The sequence below is a fragment of the Rutilus rutilus genome (assembly GCF_951802725.1).
Source record: "Rutilus rutilus genome assembly, chromosome: 20".
Taxonomy (NCBI): Eukaryota; Metazoa; Chordata; class Actinopteri; order Cypriniformes; family Leuciscidae; genus Rutilus; species Rutilus rutilus.
The window spans coordinates 22,275,183-22,295,657 of NC_140225.1; the positions used below are offsets into that span (position 1 = coordinate 22,275,183).

At 38.0% G+C, this 20,475-nt stretch overlaps 1 protein-coding gene across 2 annotated transcripts in view; it reads right to left on the reverse strand.

The window, feature by feature from the left end:
• lmbrd1 (LMBR1 domain containing 1) overlaps positions 1–20,475 on the reverse strand; it is a 96,278-nt gene that overhangs the window by 69,583 nt on the left and 6,220 nt on the right. For both annotated transcript variants that reach the window (XR_014625550.1, XM_084390747.1), the window contains exon 3: positions 15,208–15,271. Coding sequence is in view for 1 of the 2 variants with exons in the window: in XM_084390747.1 (XP_084246873.1) it covers positions 15,208–15,271 (64 nt within the window). In the remaining variant the exon portion in view is untranslated. The remainder of the gene's footprint in view (positions 1–15,207; positions 15,272–20,475) is intronic.

Here is a 20,475-nt window from a genome sequence, read left to right on the forward strand (position 1 = left end):
GACAAGCTGAAATAATCAAGTTAAAGGAGCAAAGATCACTGATATTGCAAGAGTTTACGTAACAGACTGTGACAGGCAGAGAAAGTGATTTTGTTGATTCCTCTCTTTCCCTGTCATGCAATGAATTAAAATCGTCAGCTTGGCCTATTTCAGTCCAGAAGCGGATCACACACTTTTGTGATCCTGTAAATTGTCACCTTTCCCTTCTCATGTAGGTTACTCAGTTGATGCAGGCGATATGAATAACACAATTCTTCTTTAGTTCAGAAATTGTATCATCACAGACCCCTGAAGATATGTTTGTATACATGATTGGAATGGATTAAGAAGCTAGATCCACAAGGAAAAAAATCCTGGAGTACACAAGACATTACCATATGACACAGCACCCCGAACATCTTTCTCCATATAGAAATAGGTCCGTTTCTCACACAGACTGTATCCCATACTGGCATCACACCAGAACGGCTTGCAATGACCTTCTGTGAGTGAAAAAAAATGATCCATCATTCTGTCCACGGTCATGTAGGACAAAAAGCTCATTTCCACGAACATGTAAACATGCTCTGCACACATCAGTCAAACGTGTACATGTATGTCCATTTAGATAGATGAATTTAGGTGATTTAGGTGAAAAAGGAGAGCGGAGTGCATTTTAGTCGGGGGGAAAACACAAATGTTTTTTAACAGCAGGCGAGGAGAAAAACAGAGCAGCCGCAATATATCAAAATAAAAACATAATGGGATGAAAACGGTTTTTGTTATTGTTTCATGAGCCCTGCGGCTGATTTTGCCAGCTGTTCGTGTGCTTTTCAAAACTTAATTTTTTTGATTGCTGCACTTTTTCTGGATTACTGTGAGGGATTTGCTCATATGGCTCATTTCTGTAAGTTCAGTGGATCAAAGCCGCTCACACAGATAAACTCTGCACTCTCACACACTCTCGCTATACAATTTACCTTGTTCCATCCGGCCATTGCTCAATTTCGTGTGATTAAAGCACTTCTCATGGTTTTGAATATTTGTGTAAAGCTTTCAAACTATCCTGTATCCTGACAGAAATACCACACAGTTTGTGTTTTCAAGGTAAAGCCAATGCATCAAACTCTAGACCGATCCAACACACCCGGAATCCATTTGCTGCAATTAGAAATACAATAACAATTTAAATCGTGTCTGTCAAGAGTGTCTGATTTTGTTAATTAGCGTGTTTGCTAAGGAAAGCATCCCTGTTTCTATGCTCATACTTAGGATCTAGGTTTTGAACAATTATTCATGTCAGTTTAGGCTATGGACATAAGTGACACATCAAACCATGCAGCTTGCCAATGTGTGGTACTTCAACAGATAATCAGTTTGATAAGAATTTTTACTGATATTCATACTTTTCTACTTATTGCTTATTACTATACTACTGGTCAAAGCCATTGTTTCTTATGTTTTTCTTATAATTGATATTTTTCAGCTGTGCTTTAATTAGCATGCTGACGATACTGTGCTTTAGCTGTTAGACAGTTTGCATGGTGAACACTTGTCAGAGAAGACGCCTGCAAGTTGGAGGAAAGCATTTACACTTAGACATGAAATATGAAGTGTAATTCAAGATGAATGTTTCATGCAGCCTTTCTAAAACAATGGAACGAACCAAAGCAGCCATTATCTCACCGGGAGCTGTAATTGCTGTCATTGAAGCGATGACATTTCACTTTCACATTTACTGGCCCTCGTTTTCCACAGCATGTTGTGTATTTAACCAGTATTGCTCTCGGTACTTCAGTGCTCTACAGGAAGTGTTATTAACGAAGATGCGCTATGTGTTTTGTGAGGAGGGACAAATAGGATTTTTTTTTTTACTTTTTGCTTGCTTCATTTGTCTTAATTAAAACTTTGTGATTATTTGGAGGGATTTAATGTGTTAAAAAAGACAGATATACGCTGAGAGTAACCTATACCGGAGAGCCCACCATGGTTGTGATTGTCTGATTATGTTCTTTTTTTTTGTTTGGTTTCACGTTCTGACTCATGCTAATGAATCACATTATCACCTCAAGAAAGCATTCAGCCAAGAGTGTCTCGGTCGGGAGTTATTTCGGGTTTACTGGGCCTGTCTTCAAAGACATCCATTAGCTGTAGATAACCCCCCCTCCAGCCTAAAATAGCTTTGTAGCCCCTGTATAAGTGTCCGCTCCTCTCCTTCCCATGAATTTATAATGCCTATGGTGTTATCGTACAGCATATTAGAGCTGTTTCGCTCTCTCAGAATCTGCCAAACAAACACAATATGGAGGCATTTACCATCAGTGCAGTGGGAAAAGTTGAGGAATGAAGAGAACTGCATATTCACTGTTGTTTTTTTCCAATTATGATCTTAAGGGCAGGTAGATATACATTCAAAACTTCCTCTCCAGTCAAAAAAGACCATTTATTGATACTATCAAACTATCTCACAAGAACAAGCAAGTTAAAATATAATGCATTTCAAAGTCCATCCGTCCAACATCATTACTACTTATGTTTGACTTTTACATTTATTTTTTAAGGTTCATTTTATTTTTTGAGTTTTGACAAAAATGTGGTTAATAACCTTTATGCAGAAACGGTATGTATGTATTTGTTTATGCTTGCTATTAACAAAACAATTGATACGTAGTAATCATATTGTCTGTTGACCCATTTAACATCATATTCTAACAAATAATCCACCAAAATTTACAAATCCAAATGTTTATGAGGATACTCACCAAGATGGCATTTTGACATACTTTTGTTGAATGCATTATTATGTGCAAGCGCAAGTACTCAATTCAGTACTCGTGCATGCGCACAGAAAACAGCTTGCAGGCACTGAATTGAGTTCTCTTTCACGTCTTCTTGCACTTGTATGGTTTAAAATCACTTGCAAGTTTAAAGGTGAACTAAGTAACTTTTTTTACCTTAACTGAACAGCTTCGGAGTCACTGGAATGGTTATATTACTTATTTCGGGTTGAATGGTGGTCGTTTTGCACCCCCCTGGTGCTCCTGAGCGGAAAATGCGCACTTGCAACTTTGAGCCGGCGGGCCGCCGGCCGCCGCGTCAGGAAGTATCGCGTGATATCAGGTCTCGCGATGTAAACAATTGCTTTACGGCCAAAAGAAATCTGCTAAAATGCCGTCATTATTGCACTCCCTCACGCTGTTCGAACCCGAATGAAGAAGACGTTTTAAAGAATATCCCATCTGCTTTGATGTCGTTGATCTGCTAGCCTCTGGTGTCTGAGAATAGCCAACGAGTTTTTACAACAGTGTTGTCAAATATCTATTCCGAAGCTGTGGGGGGAGCTCTAGAGACAAACCTGCGAGCAAAAAGCGAGAATACAGCGAAGAAATCCCGAAGTTACTGAATGCAGCTTTAAATTGAAAAGACTTAAAAACACGTTCAAATGATAAACTTTTGTGAAGACGCAGCACTGGCCCAATCTGGCAAAGTGACAATTCCATCAACTGTCCCGAGTCTTTAACGTTGGCCCCGGGCCATCGGGTAGTCCTTATTGTCCAGCCTTGGTAAAAACTATAATAATGTGAAATATTATTACAATTTAAAAGAACTGTTTCAATTTCATAAAGCTTTGTCTGTAAATTTGATTTAGATAATTCAAAACACTTACTCACATACGAGAGCAAGGGGGCACTGACATTTATTTTCATGCAGTAATGTAAGCCAATCATAACAGTGGCCATTTACTGATAATCCTTAAAGGAGTCGCCAGTTAAAAAACGAAATGAGGGTTCAAAACAATAATTTTTGCGCACAAAAATAAAATAAAATTGATATTAAAATTATAAGTGAACCTCAACGAATATATTAAAACAATGAAAAACAAAATCCATGTCATGACCCCATTTTGGACATTGACATAAGCAATGCATTCATTTCAACAGGTTATCGTTTTGGCTAATAACAATGGACTGTTTGCCTACAGACAATGAAGCAGTACCATCCAATGCTAGTGGCACACATATTTGCTCTCTGTCCCCAGACTGTGAGATCATGGCACCCAACCAGTGGGTAATATTAATCATAACAACATGAATATTAACACGGCGAGGGAATAGGCCGCACTGCACTGCTGCAGATCATCCATTTCAATCTAACCAGATCTAATGGGAAAGCACCTGACTGGGGAGAAAAGTTTACCATATTAATCCCCCTGACAAAAAGAAGAGTGCGCTAAATTATTAAACGACCAACCTCGGTCCTCCACTAAGTTCAGATTCCTTTTATAGCACTCTGGCAATTCCCCCTTAGGTGTGGAGACGAGAGGGCAGATGAATCCACTGCGAGACACCCAGTTCGGACTCGTAAAAACACACTTGAGAATTCAGACTCATCTCCTGGGTATGGTTAGTTTGATGGCTATTAGTTTAAGAGAGTTCTGAATTGTTACGTATTCCTTCAAGCTAAAATAACACTGGTGTTATTTGAAAACTAAATGTGCAAGTGTGTCTTCTGGGAAGAGTCGGTTTATTTAATTTGCTCTTTCCTTTACAACTCTAATGCACTGTGAAGAACTCAATAGCTGCTGACAATATACTTTTGCTAAATTAAAGCTTATTTTGTTTGTAATTGTGTTGCTGATAGCAACACTTTGAATAGCACATGATCTTAAAGGGACAGTTCTCCCAAAGTGTCATTGTTTACTCTCATGTCTTTCCAAACCCATCTGATTTCCTTTCTTCTGTTGAACAAAAAACGAAAAGTAAGGCAGGACATTGTCTCAGCCTCAGACGCCACACCCACGGACCGTTGGCTGAACGTCTGATGCATAAGGTACACAAAATAGGAAATAATTCAGGAGTTTCAAAGTCATCATCTGATGAATACTACAACATTTCCAAGAGACGTGTGTGCTATGTGTCTGCTATGTGTCTTTAAAGGGACAATGTGTAGTTTTTTAGGTATTTTATTAACTAAAATCAATATTTTTATTCATAAATATGTCCTCAATGGTGTACAAATACCTCTGCCAATGATCTGACTTATCCTCGTGAGTCGTAAACGAAGAATTTATTATATTTATATACATGGGACGGGTAGGTCCACGGAGGCTTCCATGTAGTTCCGCCATCTTGAAAAACTATAATAGCAGAGAGGGACAAATGGTACTAGGCCAACGCGTTTCCACAACGCGTTTTTGTTCAGAGCCAGCGTCACGTGACTGAAGCCAGCAGAAGCGGAGGAGCAGAGCAGTGAGAGGCGCTTGTCACTGCCGCGGCAAGTTTAAAAGGCTGCACTGCACGGTTATTTATAATGGAGGACCATACAAATGCTGAGTCAAAGGATAAGGAGTCCTCGTCGTCGAAAAAGTCCAAAATAGACCTTAAAAGGAAACGTGACCGGAGATTACAAAAAACAAGGGTTAATGTCGGGATAGCTAATGCAGGAGAAAGCTTTCAAAAAAAGACTCTGAAGTTGCCTGCTTTCTTCTCGACAGGTAAGTCAATGTTACGGTCTTAATTACAAGCTTTTTTTCATTGCTTGGTTGTGTACTTTATTATATAGACAGTAGAACATTTATAGTTAAAAGTTAAACAGGCTCTTTGATGAATAGCAGCTATTGAGTAAAGTAGAGAAGGCCCTAAAACAAGGCTGTAAGTTTTGTTTGTTCAAAACTGTAACATTCGTTTGTTCGTTGTGTCAAGTTGCAGCTTGTTTGAAATAACAAACCAGTTCCCTCGAAGGAAAACTCGATGAAGTGCTATTATAAGACATCCTGTCATAGCTTTTTGGTACATAACGGCTACCGTAGATGCAACACGCATTTGAAAAAGCGAGGCGCTGGAGAGCACTATTCGTTTGAATGCAAAATACAATTTCACCGCTAGATGGGAGAAAATCCTACACAATGTCCCTTTAATTGTCCACCTGGAAACAAAGCCGTTGTGACGCCAAATCCCCACATGGAAGAAAAAAAGCCATCGTGTTTACAGCTGAGAAAAATGAGTGCTGCTTATTATCACGATCAACTAAACGCTGGGTTTTCAAAAGTATGTGAAGTATGTGTAGGAACTGAGAGCTAATCAGACAGTGAAATCACAGTGAATCAGACATCCTTCAGACTGTGAAAAGAGACAAATTCCACAGAGAGACCGACACTCAACACTCATGACAATAAAATAGGAAGATCCTGTTGTTTTGGTGCATGCTTGTAAGTGATGGTAGAGAACAAACACTTAAGATGTCAAGTTTAACAGGACAGTTTGGTTCGAAGATGCCACATCTTGACTCTTCCAAGGAAAATCATGAGTTAATGCCAAAGGTTGCTTGATTGCCAAGACAGAGATCCAAAAGAGAGCGTCTTTTTTTTTACTTTGTTAGCTGTAAAGATGTCTAAATAGTCCTTTTGAGATGGGAATTTAAGGGTAAATTAAATTCTGGATCCATGCTACCAATGTACCAATGATGTAAATCCCACACAATTCTTATGAATGCAGATTACTTTCGATAAACGGTGCTTTACAGATAGTTATCCATTGCATTGTTCACATGAAGTCCACACACTGCACAATAATTATGTCAGTAACATGTTAAACAGAAATGTATCCACCCAGAAATGTCCTATTTCTAAAGGACTATTTAGACCACTGTAGAGCTCGCATAGCAAAAAATAAATAAAATAATAATAATAATAATAATAATATCATCATCATGTTCTAAAAATATTAACTAAAAATTACATAAGAAAATTACTAATTATTTCACATTACTGCCTTTAAAATCCACCAGTACATGTGTACACATTAGTCCCATTGTAAGTGCATTACTCTACACACATTTTCCCTTTGTTTTTTACAATCTGAAGGACAAGTCAGAATAATTTGTACTGTAGTTAACCTAGAACATTCCTTAAATAGTTTTTATGATAGTTTAAACCAATAGACCCTCATTACAGGAAGTTTGTTTTTATCTGGGCAGGTGGCCAAACACTGAACACTAAAAAAGGTTAAGCAGGTTTGTCCAAAAATTTCCTCTATTCATTTGGAGATACACACTTAAACTCCAAGCGTGCTCGCATGTCACAGGTGGTTTATGTGAAGGAGGCGTCTACTCTACTCAACGGTGAACCTGGAACTGATTGTCACCAGATTGAAAATTAGCAGTCTGCGAAGCCTCTTGGCCTACGCGAGGCCTGTGGATTACAAATCAGCACAGGCAATAATTTTCAATCGTATTGTGCTGTTAGAAGCACTGACCTCTCGGGGCCAAACATTCTCTGACAGGAGGCATTGCAAGAATACTGATGGTAATACAGCGCTACGTCTGAAGAGACTGGCGTTCAGTGATCTTCACAGGAAGATACTTCGACAGAGCACATGTTACTATCAAACCAATGCAAAAAGAATGCAAGAACAATGTTCTGCTTTTTCAATCAAGCAGAGATGCGACCTTCAGCAAGTAGGGTAATAATAGCAAACAAACAACATGGACTCACAGATAGACATGATACCAGCTCTTGCAAGAAGTATAAAACATGGTTGTGCATCATTCAGAACTAATTTGTGACTGTCTTTCAATCTCCAATTGATTTCTTGAATTTGATTTGATTTAATTTTATGGTAACTGACAGGAAGAAAAATTGCACTTCTACTACCGGCACTGATAAATTGGAATCTGAATCAATTTGTCAGCACATTTCATTGCATCATTTAGGAAATAAAATAATACAAAACTTTTTTGCATTGAATCATTGTCCAAAGTAATATATTATTATTATTATTATTATTATTATTGGAGTGCTTGAAAGCCAGGAAAGAAAAAATGAAGAGAAAGAAATGTCAGAATTTGTACTGCATCGCTTACACTTTGCAGCTGAGAATAGTTGACATCTGATTGAAAAGAAAGCACTGTACCCTTCATGGGGTGCATAGACTCGATGGGATTCCTCTGCCATCTTTACAGAAGAGAAAACGGCATCAATTTCTTGAAGAGGTGGTGTAATCCAAGTCACAAATTGTGAATTAATGTGAAAATAGCACAAAAGGGAGGTAAGATCATCTTCATGCAACACGTTACAGAATAAGGCACGGACCCTGAAGACTGGCACTCCAAACTGTTTCCTGAATTGATTTCACAGTTTATTCCCTTCTCAACCCATGCCTTTAAATATGCTTTCAAATGCAGCATTATGGAGCATTTGCTGAATATTGCCTTTAAATGATTAATGCCGACAAAGGAACTCACGTGTTGCAAATTCAAGATGTTTTATACATAAGTATTGCATTAACACAGACAATATTCAGAATGTAGTCACAAAGCAGCAGAATATGGTTGTCAGCCCTTTTTTAGAGAGCTGGTTACATTCACCCGGATTTTGCGCCATTCAGGACTGAACTGAAGAATCCTTTTCAATTACAATTCAATTCCAGGTATTTGAATTGGGGTAGCAGACTGGATGGATGGATGGATGGATGGATGGATGGATGGATGGATGGATGGATGGATGGATGGATGGATGGATGGATGGATGGATGGATGGATGGATGGATGGATGGATGGATGGATGGATGGATGGATGGATGGATGGATGGATGGATGGATGGATGGATGGATGGATGGATGGATGGATGGATGGATGGATGGATGGATGGATGGATGGATGGATGGATGGATGGATGGATGGATGGATGGATGGATGGATGGATGGATGGATGGATGGATGGATGGATGGATGGATGGATGGATGGATGGATGGATGGATGGATGGATGGATGGCGAGCAAAGAAGCGAACGCCTAGTCTAATTGTCCTAGTTTAAATGTGCACCGAGCTGGACACCTCTGTGACTCCTCGACAGGTCGATCTGATTATCTTACAGACTCAAACGCACACTTTCTGGTATCCTTATATGAAAGTTCAAAAACCTTCAAGTTAAAATTCAGGAAAGCTTTCAGCTTTTAAACAGTCTTGACATTTCAAACAAACACATGGATTGGTAACAGACTCCAGGCTGGATGATAGGAAGCCTTTAAGCTCCAGATGCCGGATGTATCCAGGGACTTTTAGGGATGCTTTTCTATTTAACCTTGTACTTTGCAGCCAAACCTCAAGGTAGAGGCTGTCCACTCTAAAGAACACTACATTAAATAGAAATGCTGCCCAAGGACTTGGCCCCAGGCCATCTGAACAAATATATATTTTCCCTTTAATTACTTAACCTACGAGGTTAATCTCCAGGGATGTCTTGGATGGTGGCTTCAGCCGCAATCTATCTTGGTTTACCATCCCAGTCCCGATCATCAAAATCCCCGCCACGAGGCACAGGCACCATGATGCGCCTCTCAGAAATTGGGCTGAGCATTAATGGCAGGCAGAGCGGGGCGACATTTGAATCCTTCCTGTATACGGTTTGGCCTGAGCTCTCATCTCAGCAGGTTCAAGGACCTTGCACCATGCACAGCTGCCCACTTCAATAAATGCACAATCTGTCAGTGTTTGCTGCTGTTGGGCGCCACCAGTGACTTGCACTTTCCATTAGCGATCATGCTGAAACATGCACGAAGAACAGAGAGCAAGCCAAAAAACACATTTATGCTCACACTGGGTCTCTTTGACTAATAACTGTGCAGTGTTATTTCTTAAGTGTGCACAATTTACAGCAGTTATATATATATATATATATATATATATATATATATATATACATATACACAGCAAGTCTCAAGTATTAAGTATAAGTATACAAAGTATACAAGTATACAAAAATTATATATAGTTAGATGAAAGATAGAAAGAACGACAGAACGATAGAATAATAGACAGAACGATAGACAGATAGACAGAATGATAGAATGATAGAATGATAGACAGAACGATAGACAGATATTAAGAATGATAGAATGTTAGAACGATAGACAGAACGATAGAATGAATGATAGAATGATATTAAGAATGATAGAACGATAGACAGAATGATAGACAGATAGAACGATAGAACGTATCTTTATAGACAGACAGATAGATAGATAGATAGATAGATAGATAGATAGATAGATAGATAGATAGATAGATAGATAGATAGATAGATAGATAGATAGATAGATAGATAGATAGATAGATAGATAGATAGATAGAGACAATGAATCGTGATTTCTACATGAAAGCATATGCGCACTGGATATACTCCCAAATTCATGCATTCTCATGGTTTGTGAAATGTGTGATTATTAGGAGGACTGCATCTGCAAACCTCAGCCCTCCTTCAGCCTTCAAATGTACAGATGAATACATGCAAAAAAGTGTTAGAACATAATAAAATCCACTCATTTACTTATTTAGAGGGCTCTGGGGGTTTCAGCCTGTTGCTCTGTGGACCAACATGGGAAAATGTGTATAAATGTATGATGCAACCCTTTAAAAGAGACTTTAAAAAGATTACACTTTATAAAAGATCAGGAAAAGAGCTGTCAGTACACATATACGAGGAAATGTAGACTTCCTCTAGGATTTATGAAGTTCACTGTCAGATTTGCTGAACCAAGATGTTTCAGGGTTTGAAAGCAGTCACATGATTACAGCTAAAGTGTTGTCTTACACAAAGCACAACCCCATTTTCAACTTAACACATGACACAGCACTGCAGAGTTTGATTAAAACGGAGTGGCTGTAACAAGCAAAAAAAAAGCTCTTAAAGGGGCTGTTTAGCATGTCAGTTGATATTGAGAGGGCTTCACGTTGGGATACGAATTACGCCTCTCACAAAATGCTGAATATTTGTGCACCTGACAATGCACCACAATAAAATAATTACAACCGAGTCTATAGAGTCCAACTACTTCAGAAGAAAGCCATCTCTTCCTCCTTCAGGACAAGTCTGTGGTGACTTCCACACACTGCGCCCGAGATAAAGTTAGCGCTGTAATTATTCCGTTTGCACAGACATGGGCGGACAGGGATCTCAGATTCGGCTTTTGTAAAGAAGCCTTTGAGGCTTTGACCTGCCAGTCTCCTCAAATGCATTGGATTCGGCTCTTGCTGTGATAGATGGAGCTTGATCTCCACCTACAGGCTGCTGGGAAATCTCTTCTGCACATGATGCGGAGATGGGAGGGAGGGAGGGAGGGAGGGGGGCGGCCCGCAATCAATGCGACTAATTCAAGAACTGCAGCAGAGCAAAAATGCCACCAAGAGGAAGAAAAAAAAAGCAGCAGGATCATTCCGTTTGAGGCACTGCAGTTATGTCCATGGAGAAAACAATACATACATTCCTTAATCGCAGAATAACGACCTGTGTGTGAGAGACCGCGGGAGCAGCTTGCGGGACGCAGCTATTGATTGAGGACAATCTATTAATTACTGTTAGACTTCACTGCAGCAGGTGATTTTAATGCAAATATCTAATAGCTCAGATGGCTGAGTGTTAATGGCGGCTGGTGGGAAAAACAGCGTGTGGCATATTTTTCCTGAGAACAAAGGCACTTTTCTGGATGAGCTCTTGAGAGGCGTTGACACCACACTTTTTTGCGAAAGATTCAAATTTGTTTTTATTCCTCCTCCAGCTTGGCTTGCGTTTCTCTGGATGAGACAGTTGTTCTTCTCCGAGTCCATCCCCGAGAGGACAGCGGGATGAGCTCGAGAGCAAACGAAAAGAAAGACAAACATTTGTCATCAGGAATACGAAAGCAAACAGTAAATCTCCGCTGAATAAAGCCCTGCACTCTCAATGACTGTGGCATGTTGAATATGAAAATACAGGAAACTGCACAAGAGTAATTCCATGCATATACCGTGTGTGTCCACATTTGTGCACAAACTCAAAACACAAAAATCACAAACTCAAACATCTGCTACTGAGCATTTTGAACCTTTACATGTATTAAATGTATTACAAACGTATTCTTTTAAAAATATATATTATTTTACCTGCTAATGGAATTCTATTTTTAAAAGGACAATAGATTGAATGGTTTTCCCATTAATTTTAGACCACTTTATAGTGTATAAATATCAAATAAATATGTTTAAAACATGTATAAAATACAAATAAATTAAAGAAATATTACTAAAACTATTACTTGTAATATCACAAAATCTATCCATTCATATCATAAATACACTAAATAAATTATACACATAATTATAACATATGTGATATATGTAACATATATAAATTATTCTATGTTGTGTATAATTATGTGTATAATTTATTTGAAATATTTTTGTATTTTAAATATTACATATCTTGTTTAAGTGTGTGTGTGTGTGTGTGTGTGTGTGTGTGTGTGTGTGTGTGTGTGTGTGTGTGTGTGTGTGTGTGTGTGTGTGTGTGTGTGTGTGTGTGTGTGTGTGTGTGTGTGTGTGTATGTATGTGTATATGTGTATATGTATATACATACACACACACACAGTAGCAGATGACAAAGCAAATTCGTCACTATCATTTTTTCAGTAAAAAGAGTGTGTATGTATATGTGTATGTGTATGTGTATATATATACACATACACATTCACATACACATACACATACACACTCTTTTTACTGAAAAAATGATAGTGTTGAATTTGCTTTGTCATCTGCTACATGAACATATGCAACTATTTGCTAAATGAATAAATGCCTGATGATAGAAGGCCATAAGCTTAAGAGCAGCGTTGCAACTTGCCAAGTTCCCCAATCACGTGTTTAGAATATCCCAAGATATTGATTTCTATTAATGCATCTTAAGATGGCACAAAGTAATTTAGGTTTGTCTGAAAAGATGTATTAAGTCTTTCTTACAGAAATTTACTTTAAAAGTTAGCTTCCCAACACCTGTCTTTTAAATGACTCAGACGTAACACAGCACACACAAGTATAACTCTACAGCGTTCACATCTACTCAAACCCCTTCCACACACAGGTCTTCAAAGCCAATGCATTTGCCCCCGGTAACCATCTTTCTAGTGAACAGATCGTTCTGCAGCTGAGGCTGTGATACACACACCATCAGACAGCTATCTCTCCACAAACTCAAAGTCACCAGTATCTCGTTTTTTCATCTATTCCACCTCCACGCATGATGCCTGCACAGAGGACCACACAGCACACCAGAATCACTTGAACGGTGGGGTTTCCTTTTCTTTCTTTTTTTTCAGATGTACAAATAAAGCATTCTCTCGTCTCTTTGAGGATAGTCAGCATGGTACAACCCCTGATCTTCCAGGAAACCCAGAAATGAGGCAATCAAACCCTTTGTAGATGCCACAGCAAAGGGAGAAGAGGTGCATCATGGGAAACAAAGCATGGGGAGGATATCATAAGAATAGTGTTAAACAACACAGAGTTGTGGGTTTAAAAGGACAGTATGAACGAGTGTTCTGTGGAATTTTCTTAATAAAACGCAGTTTATCGACTATTCATATTCTCAATGTCTACCGGTAGAATCGCATCTATTTATCAGTTCAACTTTTTTTGAATCTGGAATAACTTTTCTGTTCTGCTGACAATACCAAGGCTGTGCTGATTAAATAAAGAGACAAAACTACTTATTTTTAAGAATGTTTCAACTGTTTTTGAGTATAAAATGAAAGTCAGTGGGAATAAAAACAATTTTACTGACTTTTATTATATGGAAAAAAAAAACCTGAAAAATATTTTTCTCTCAAAATATCTTTTGCGTTCCGCACAAAAATTAAAGTCATTGGTTTGGAACGACATGAGTAAAAATGACAGAACTAGCCCTTTAAACAACTAGATTTTTATGAAAATTTTATGTGAGCTGAACTTGCCAGTGGTTTGCTATGCAGTTTATGTTCTTTAATAGGATGTTCTGGGTGGTTGTGATTGCTTATTGGTCAAAAGTCAAAAGTAAAAAGCATCAAACCCTTAACCATAATCATGAGCAATTATAGCAATGTAGATGTATGCTTTAATAAGTGGCATTAATAATATAATACTGTACTTTTCATGATCCAATCAAATCTCAATTGATGTTTCACACTGAATATATTCACTCATATAAATAAAATTGTATATTATAATAATGGCGTACTTATCGATAAAAGGTCTGATGGGGATTTATAAGACGGGCTGCAGTGTTAATTTTGCGTGAAAAGATTGTATTGGTGTTTTTTCGAAAATTTTTTATTTCATACATGTTGTATTTAAATAAGTCAAGCACTTTTCAAGCACCTCTTTGTAAATACGGCTGTTTTCAAGGGTTTTCCAGGACTTAGATTTCAAAAAGTCAAATTTAATTACTTCAAGTACTTTAAGCACCTTGTACGAACCCTGCACTCAGAAATCTTCCTGTAAATGCATTGCGAATGTACAAAAACAGCATAAAGCTAATTTCCCTCCCCTTGTTCAGACACAAATCACTCCAAAGTTCTCCTGAAAACAGAAGTTTTGTTGTCAAAGTATATCTAATCGATTTTGAGATTTCTCGTTTCGTTCTTGGAGAACACAGGCCGACAGCTGGACAGGGGATTTGCGGCGTGTCTACCTGCACTGTCATCGTTAATCTTCTGATGCTTTTCTGACGATGGAAGTGAGGGTTTTTGATTGGCTGACAGCTTGTCTCTAGCGCATTTGGCACTGCTCAACAGACGCCGTGCCGCTCTACTACTGACGGCCTGTTCTGCGCAGCATCTGTTTGCAAAATGCAAATTCAAATGATAATCAAGCTACTGTGCCATAACTCAATTTTATGTTACCTTGTCCCAGCTTTCAGCATTCCTAAAAGATATTATTTAAAGTGGAAGCAATGGAGGACTCAATTAAAGCGTGCATGCATGTCACTGAGATATATTTAATGCTATGAAGTCATAAAGAGAGGATGCAGTTCCAAAAAAGATGCGTTTAACCACGTTCATGAGTCCTTCCGACCTTGTTCACGGAAAAGGTCACTGACTAATGCGGTTTTTTACCCTCGCAGACAAGAGATTTATTCAGCTGAAAACTGCACTCACTTTAGCTTGATTTGACCAAGACGGTTTCGCACAAATAAAACCGTCCAGCGACTTAACTGCCAGCTTTTGTAAGCTGATGTCAGATCATGAGCATCCCGTAATTTATAACCCAAGTCAATGGACATTAACAACGAGCTGCAGACTGGACTGTGCCGGCTTCCACAATGAAGCTTGAACAATAAGGGCAGCAGATGATGAAGGAATACGAACAGTACACTTTCTAAACCGCAAGGTAAGGACAATTTTTTATTACTTCACCAGACCAGTGTCGTTTAGTACTTACTGTAGTAGCCGTACAAAACTGTGTCTTCGATCTGCTGCCTTGTCTCATTGTTTGCCGCCCATTCCTGGATTTACAAAAAAACAAAGTTAGAAAAATATTAAATACACTGGCATACATTCAATCACATCAATATAGATCTAATTCTTCAGATGACACAAGATGATATAGGGCTGTCAACTGATTAAATACATTACTGCTGATTCATTAATCACAATAGAATATGAATATAAAAAATGCATATTTTAAGAATAAATATAAAAACTGGCTTCAAATGTTGATAAATTGTTTTATTTCCATATCATCAAAACCATATCATATCATCATATATTAGGGGTCAGGTGGCAGGTCAGGTGTCATGATCAACTGCATTATTTTTTTATATTTGTATTAAAGTAATAATACTAAATGCATGTGTTAAATTGACAGCCCTACAAGATACACAAACAATGCAGCACAATATATGATGCAGGATGTGAATCTCAAAGGATAAAAACATGACCAACAAATATCTTGTTCAATACAGTGAGGTGAAACATGATTTTTATGACAGGACTTAAAATGGTGCCATGGGATACTGGTGATACAAAGAAGAGGCTCTCCAAGCGCACTGTTTTTTATTCCCAATGTGTCAGAGATTCCATCAAAAACGTGACCTGACACTTTGATGACTCGCAGGTTCTCGGAGTAGATCCAAATGCCAGAGAGAATTGCTGTCTGCCCTGCCGCAGTAAATCACTCTCTCTCTCTCTCCCCCTCTCTCTCTCTCTATCGCTCTCGGTCTCAATGAACTCCATCCTGCATTCATAACCCAACGTTTCATCATGCCAAAAGAGCAAACCCATAATTGCTACACGAGCACTAGAAAAACATAATTCCGGTGTTGGATCAAAATGAACTTGCTGTCGGCCCTTACAAATCTAAACAGGTCAAGACATAACTTATTGATATGTTATAACAAATGATGCAAATAATGATCGACGTTCCTATGCATGTTGACCTATGAATTTCAATAGCGTTCCCAATTACTTGTGATTATTAGACAATCCTTTTATAAAGATCACACTCACAAAGAGGAATTTATAGCTGTAATATCTGACAACAATTAGAAACATTTTTATTGAAATTTCAAAGGCTTTAATATTTATTTAAAGTCCCCCTGTAATCAATAATTTGATCACCAAAATTACATATTTCAACTTTTTTTCATGTGAAAAATCTTTATTCATGCCTTAAAATAGCTTGAATGTAACTCAACACCCTTGCTTCATTTAATATGTGAATCCGTGAATATGCAAATTAGCCCGCCTCCACTCACTCACGCCAGTTCAGAGATCCACTTGGTCAACTCAATGCGTTGAATGACAATGCGTTTTATGTATCGCTCAACAGCTAATAATGCGTTGTTAATGTTTATAACAAATGATGCAAATAATGATCGACGTTCCTATGCATGTTGACCTATGAATTTCAATAGCGTTCCCAATTACTTGTGATTATTAGACAATCCTTTTATAAAGATCACACTCACAAAGAGGAATTTATAGCTGTAATATCTGACAACAATTAGAAACATTTTTATTGAAATTTCAAAGGCTTTAATATTTATTTAAAGTCCCCCTGTAATCAATAATTTGATCACCAAAATTACATATTTCAACTTTTTTTCATGTGAAAAATCTTTATTCATGCCTTAAAATAGCTTGAATGTAACTCAACACCCTTGCTTCATTTAATATGTGAATCCGTGAATATGCAAATTAGCCCGCCTCCACTCACTCACGCCAGTTCAGAGATCCACTTGGTCAACTCAATGCGTTGAATGACAATGCGTTTTATGTATCGCTCAACAGCTAATAATGCGTTGTTAATGTTACACAAACCATGTTCCCATTCGCCATCTCAGAGTCAGTCAGCTGCCTTTTAAAAATCAGTATTCTTGTTTTAAACAACATAGAACGTCAGTGGAGAAAGACATATAGTTATTAGTTAATCATAACATCTTTATATACACAATTCACCCGCTATATCGCTAAATGCTGCCAGCAGCCGTATCACCCTGTTGCCCAAGACTGGTTGCCCACTGAAGATAAGCAGGGCTGAGCCTGGTCAGTACCTGAATGGGAAACCTCCTGGGAAAACTAGCTGCTAATAGAAGTGTTAGTGAGGTCAGCAGGGGGTGCTGCTCACCCTGTGGTCTGTGTGGGTCCTAACGCCCCAGTATAGTGATGGGGAAACTATACTGTCAAAAAGCACCGTCCTTCGGATGAGACATTAAACCGAGGTCCTGACTCTCTGTGGTCATAAAAAAAATCCCATTATGTCCTTCAAAAGAGTAATTGATGTGATTGGTTACAAGGTAGTTTGTGACGTCAGAAACACCAGCGATTTCAAACTGCTTTTTTGAGACTGTTTTTTCACAGCAGTTTTAAGGAGAAAACACTCAGCACTGGTGTTGACTTATGACTTTGCACATGGTTTGTCTTATAGAATATAAAATAAAATAAAACACATAGATATACAACATTTTAAACTTGATTTTCACCAAAGGGGGTCTTTAATTTCCATAATTTTTTCTGTAAAAATAAAATAAAATAAAATGTATTCTGTAAATATCAACTTTAAAATTCCCTGTAATGATGATTATATTTGCTTATCACTGTATTTCTGTTAATATGGGAAAACAATTATTTAATGTTTTTGAAAGAAATCTCTTGCACATACTAAGCTGCATTTATTTGATCAAAATACATTAAAAACAGTAATATTATGAAATATTATTACAATTCAAATGAACTGTTTTCTATTTAAATATAATTTAAAATGTCATCTATTCACTGTAAAAAATGTCTAACCTCCCCAACTCAATTTTCTAGCGACTGGTCACATCTAAATTTTTCAATTGGCCCAAGTGAAATTCTGTAATTTGATAATTTACAGAATTTCAGTTGGGCCAATTGAAAAATGTTGATGTGACCAGTCGCTAGAAAATTTTGAGTTGGGAAGGTTAGACATTTTTTACAGTGAATAGATGACATTTTAAATTATATTTAAATTTAAATTAAAACAAATTTTTTACAGTGTTCCGGTGATCCAAAGCTGAATTCTCAGCATCATTACTCCAGTCTTCAGTGTCACGTGATCCTTCAAAAATCATTCTAATATGCTGATTTGGTGCTTAAGAAATATTTTATATTATTATGAATGTTGAAAACTGTTGAGCTGCTTAATATTTTTGTGAAACAGCAAAAAGCAAACCTTCTGTAACATTATAAATGTCTTGACTGACACTTTTGAACAATTTAATGTATCCTTGCTGAATAAAAATATTAATTTCTTGTAAAAAATCTATCTGACCCCAAACTTTTGAATGGTAGTATACAGAGGCCAGTCAAATCACACTTAAAATGTCACTGCATTAGATAACAAATTTGTTTGAAAATTATATAATTTTTTGTATTTGTGACTTTATTTGTATTCTATTTGTATCTGTGACTTTATAAAAGCCTATTTCGCCTATTTAAAAAAAGGGGGGAGGGGAAAGGGAAATGGATTTCACAACAGTCAACACATAAAAAAAAAGTGCCTTTTAAGTGTCCAAATACTTCTTGTAGGTGTCATAAATCTGTCTCCTGGTTTAAGCAGATCAGCTTTGTGGGTTTCTAAAAAACACCCACAGGATAACAAAGATCTGTAGAATAAAACAAGTCTGATTTAACAACAATTTATCTAGTAACTCTAGCACCGCTACAAGTTTAACGTTCAAGAGCGCATCCTCATTAGCCAAACCCAGGCCTGTCAATCATTGCTGTAATCTCTTTAGGGCAGAGAAACAGAAATAAACCTACAGAGTCCTACGTGCACAGGCTGCATTAAGAAGATGTTTAGACGAGAAGGTTCCTCTGCCCATTAAGCCAGCTTACTCGACTGGAGGAAGAGAGATACATTTGATCGTCACATCAGAAAAACGGATTACCGGAGGGCCGGAGCCAAGGAGATCGCTGCCATAATCTTGCGTGTTTATCCAAGACTTGATGGCTCCTTCCATCTCAACCTCCTACAACAAAAAGCACCTGTCTGCCGGATTTATTATGCAACGTGAATCACAGCGAGCTTCAGAACGATTATCAAACGACATTTTCCCACCCATTCGGGTGAGCGTATTTCATCAGAATCTGTTGCAATCTTCCTAGAACAGTTCGAATAAATACTGTTCTGTGCTCTTTAACAAGGGTGGCTTACAAATGCAGAACGCATTTCTGGGATCTTCTATGGTTTGGGTCCTATTTCAATGCAAATCTATTGATCACTTAAGATAAGTAACACACAACACTACTCAAGTCGCACAATTGAGATATCATTAATGTTCATTGCACAAATTAAGTTTAATAGGCTTCACATGAACAGAGGAAAACAGGTCTCATCGCACCAGTTTGACGGAGAAAGTGTTAACGCCAGTATGCACTGCCAGCAATATCAATGGACTTTTAAAGTAAAGCTTTCAATGTTGTTGTAATGTAGTATGTTGTTGTGGGGAGGAGGAGGCGGGAACCGGCGAACGTTCAAAAACTTTAACAAGTAAATAAACACAAAATGAAAGTAAAGATGGCAGTCCCTAACGGACGACTGCCGCCACACATAATAAAACAAAACATCAAATAAAACAGTCCAGGCCTGGTTCTCTCTCGTCCTTCACTATCGTCGCTCCTCCTTTTATGCCCCCGCTCCTCCGTGAGAGACACGAGACCGGTGCGTCGCGCAGGTGTCGCTCATCAGCAATCACACCACCGGCCTCACGCCGTTCTCTCACGGCCCTTGGCCTCGTGCTGCTCGCCACAGTTGTATATGTCTATGTGTTGTTTTTAATATGCTTTAAGACCAACCATGTGTAAATTCATAAGTCAACACCATTTCTGAGTATTTTCTCCTTGAAACTTAAGTGAACCAAAGACAGTCTCAAAAACCTGTTTTGAAATCACTGGTGTTTCTGACTTCACAAACTACCTTGTAACCAATCACATCAACGTGTGATCGTCAACGAGTGGATCGCTGAGCTGGTGTGAGTGAGTGGAGGCGGGGCTAATTTGCATATTCATATAACCACGTATACTAAATGAGGCAAGTTATTTTGATGGCATCTGATTCCATTTTAATACCCAAATGTTAGTGAGAAGAAGAAAAAACTTTTAGATATCAATATGCATAAGCGATGGACATCGGTTACAGTGTTTCCGAATTTTGTACATTTTAAAGTTAAATTCATCAATCTGG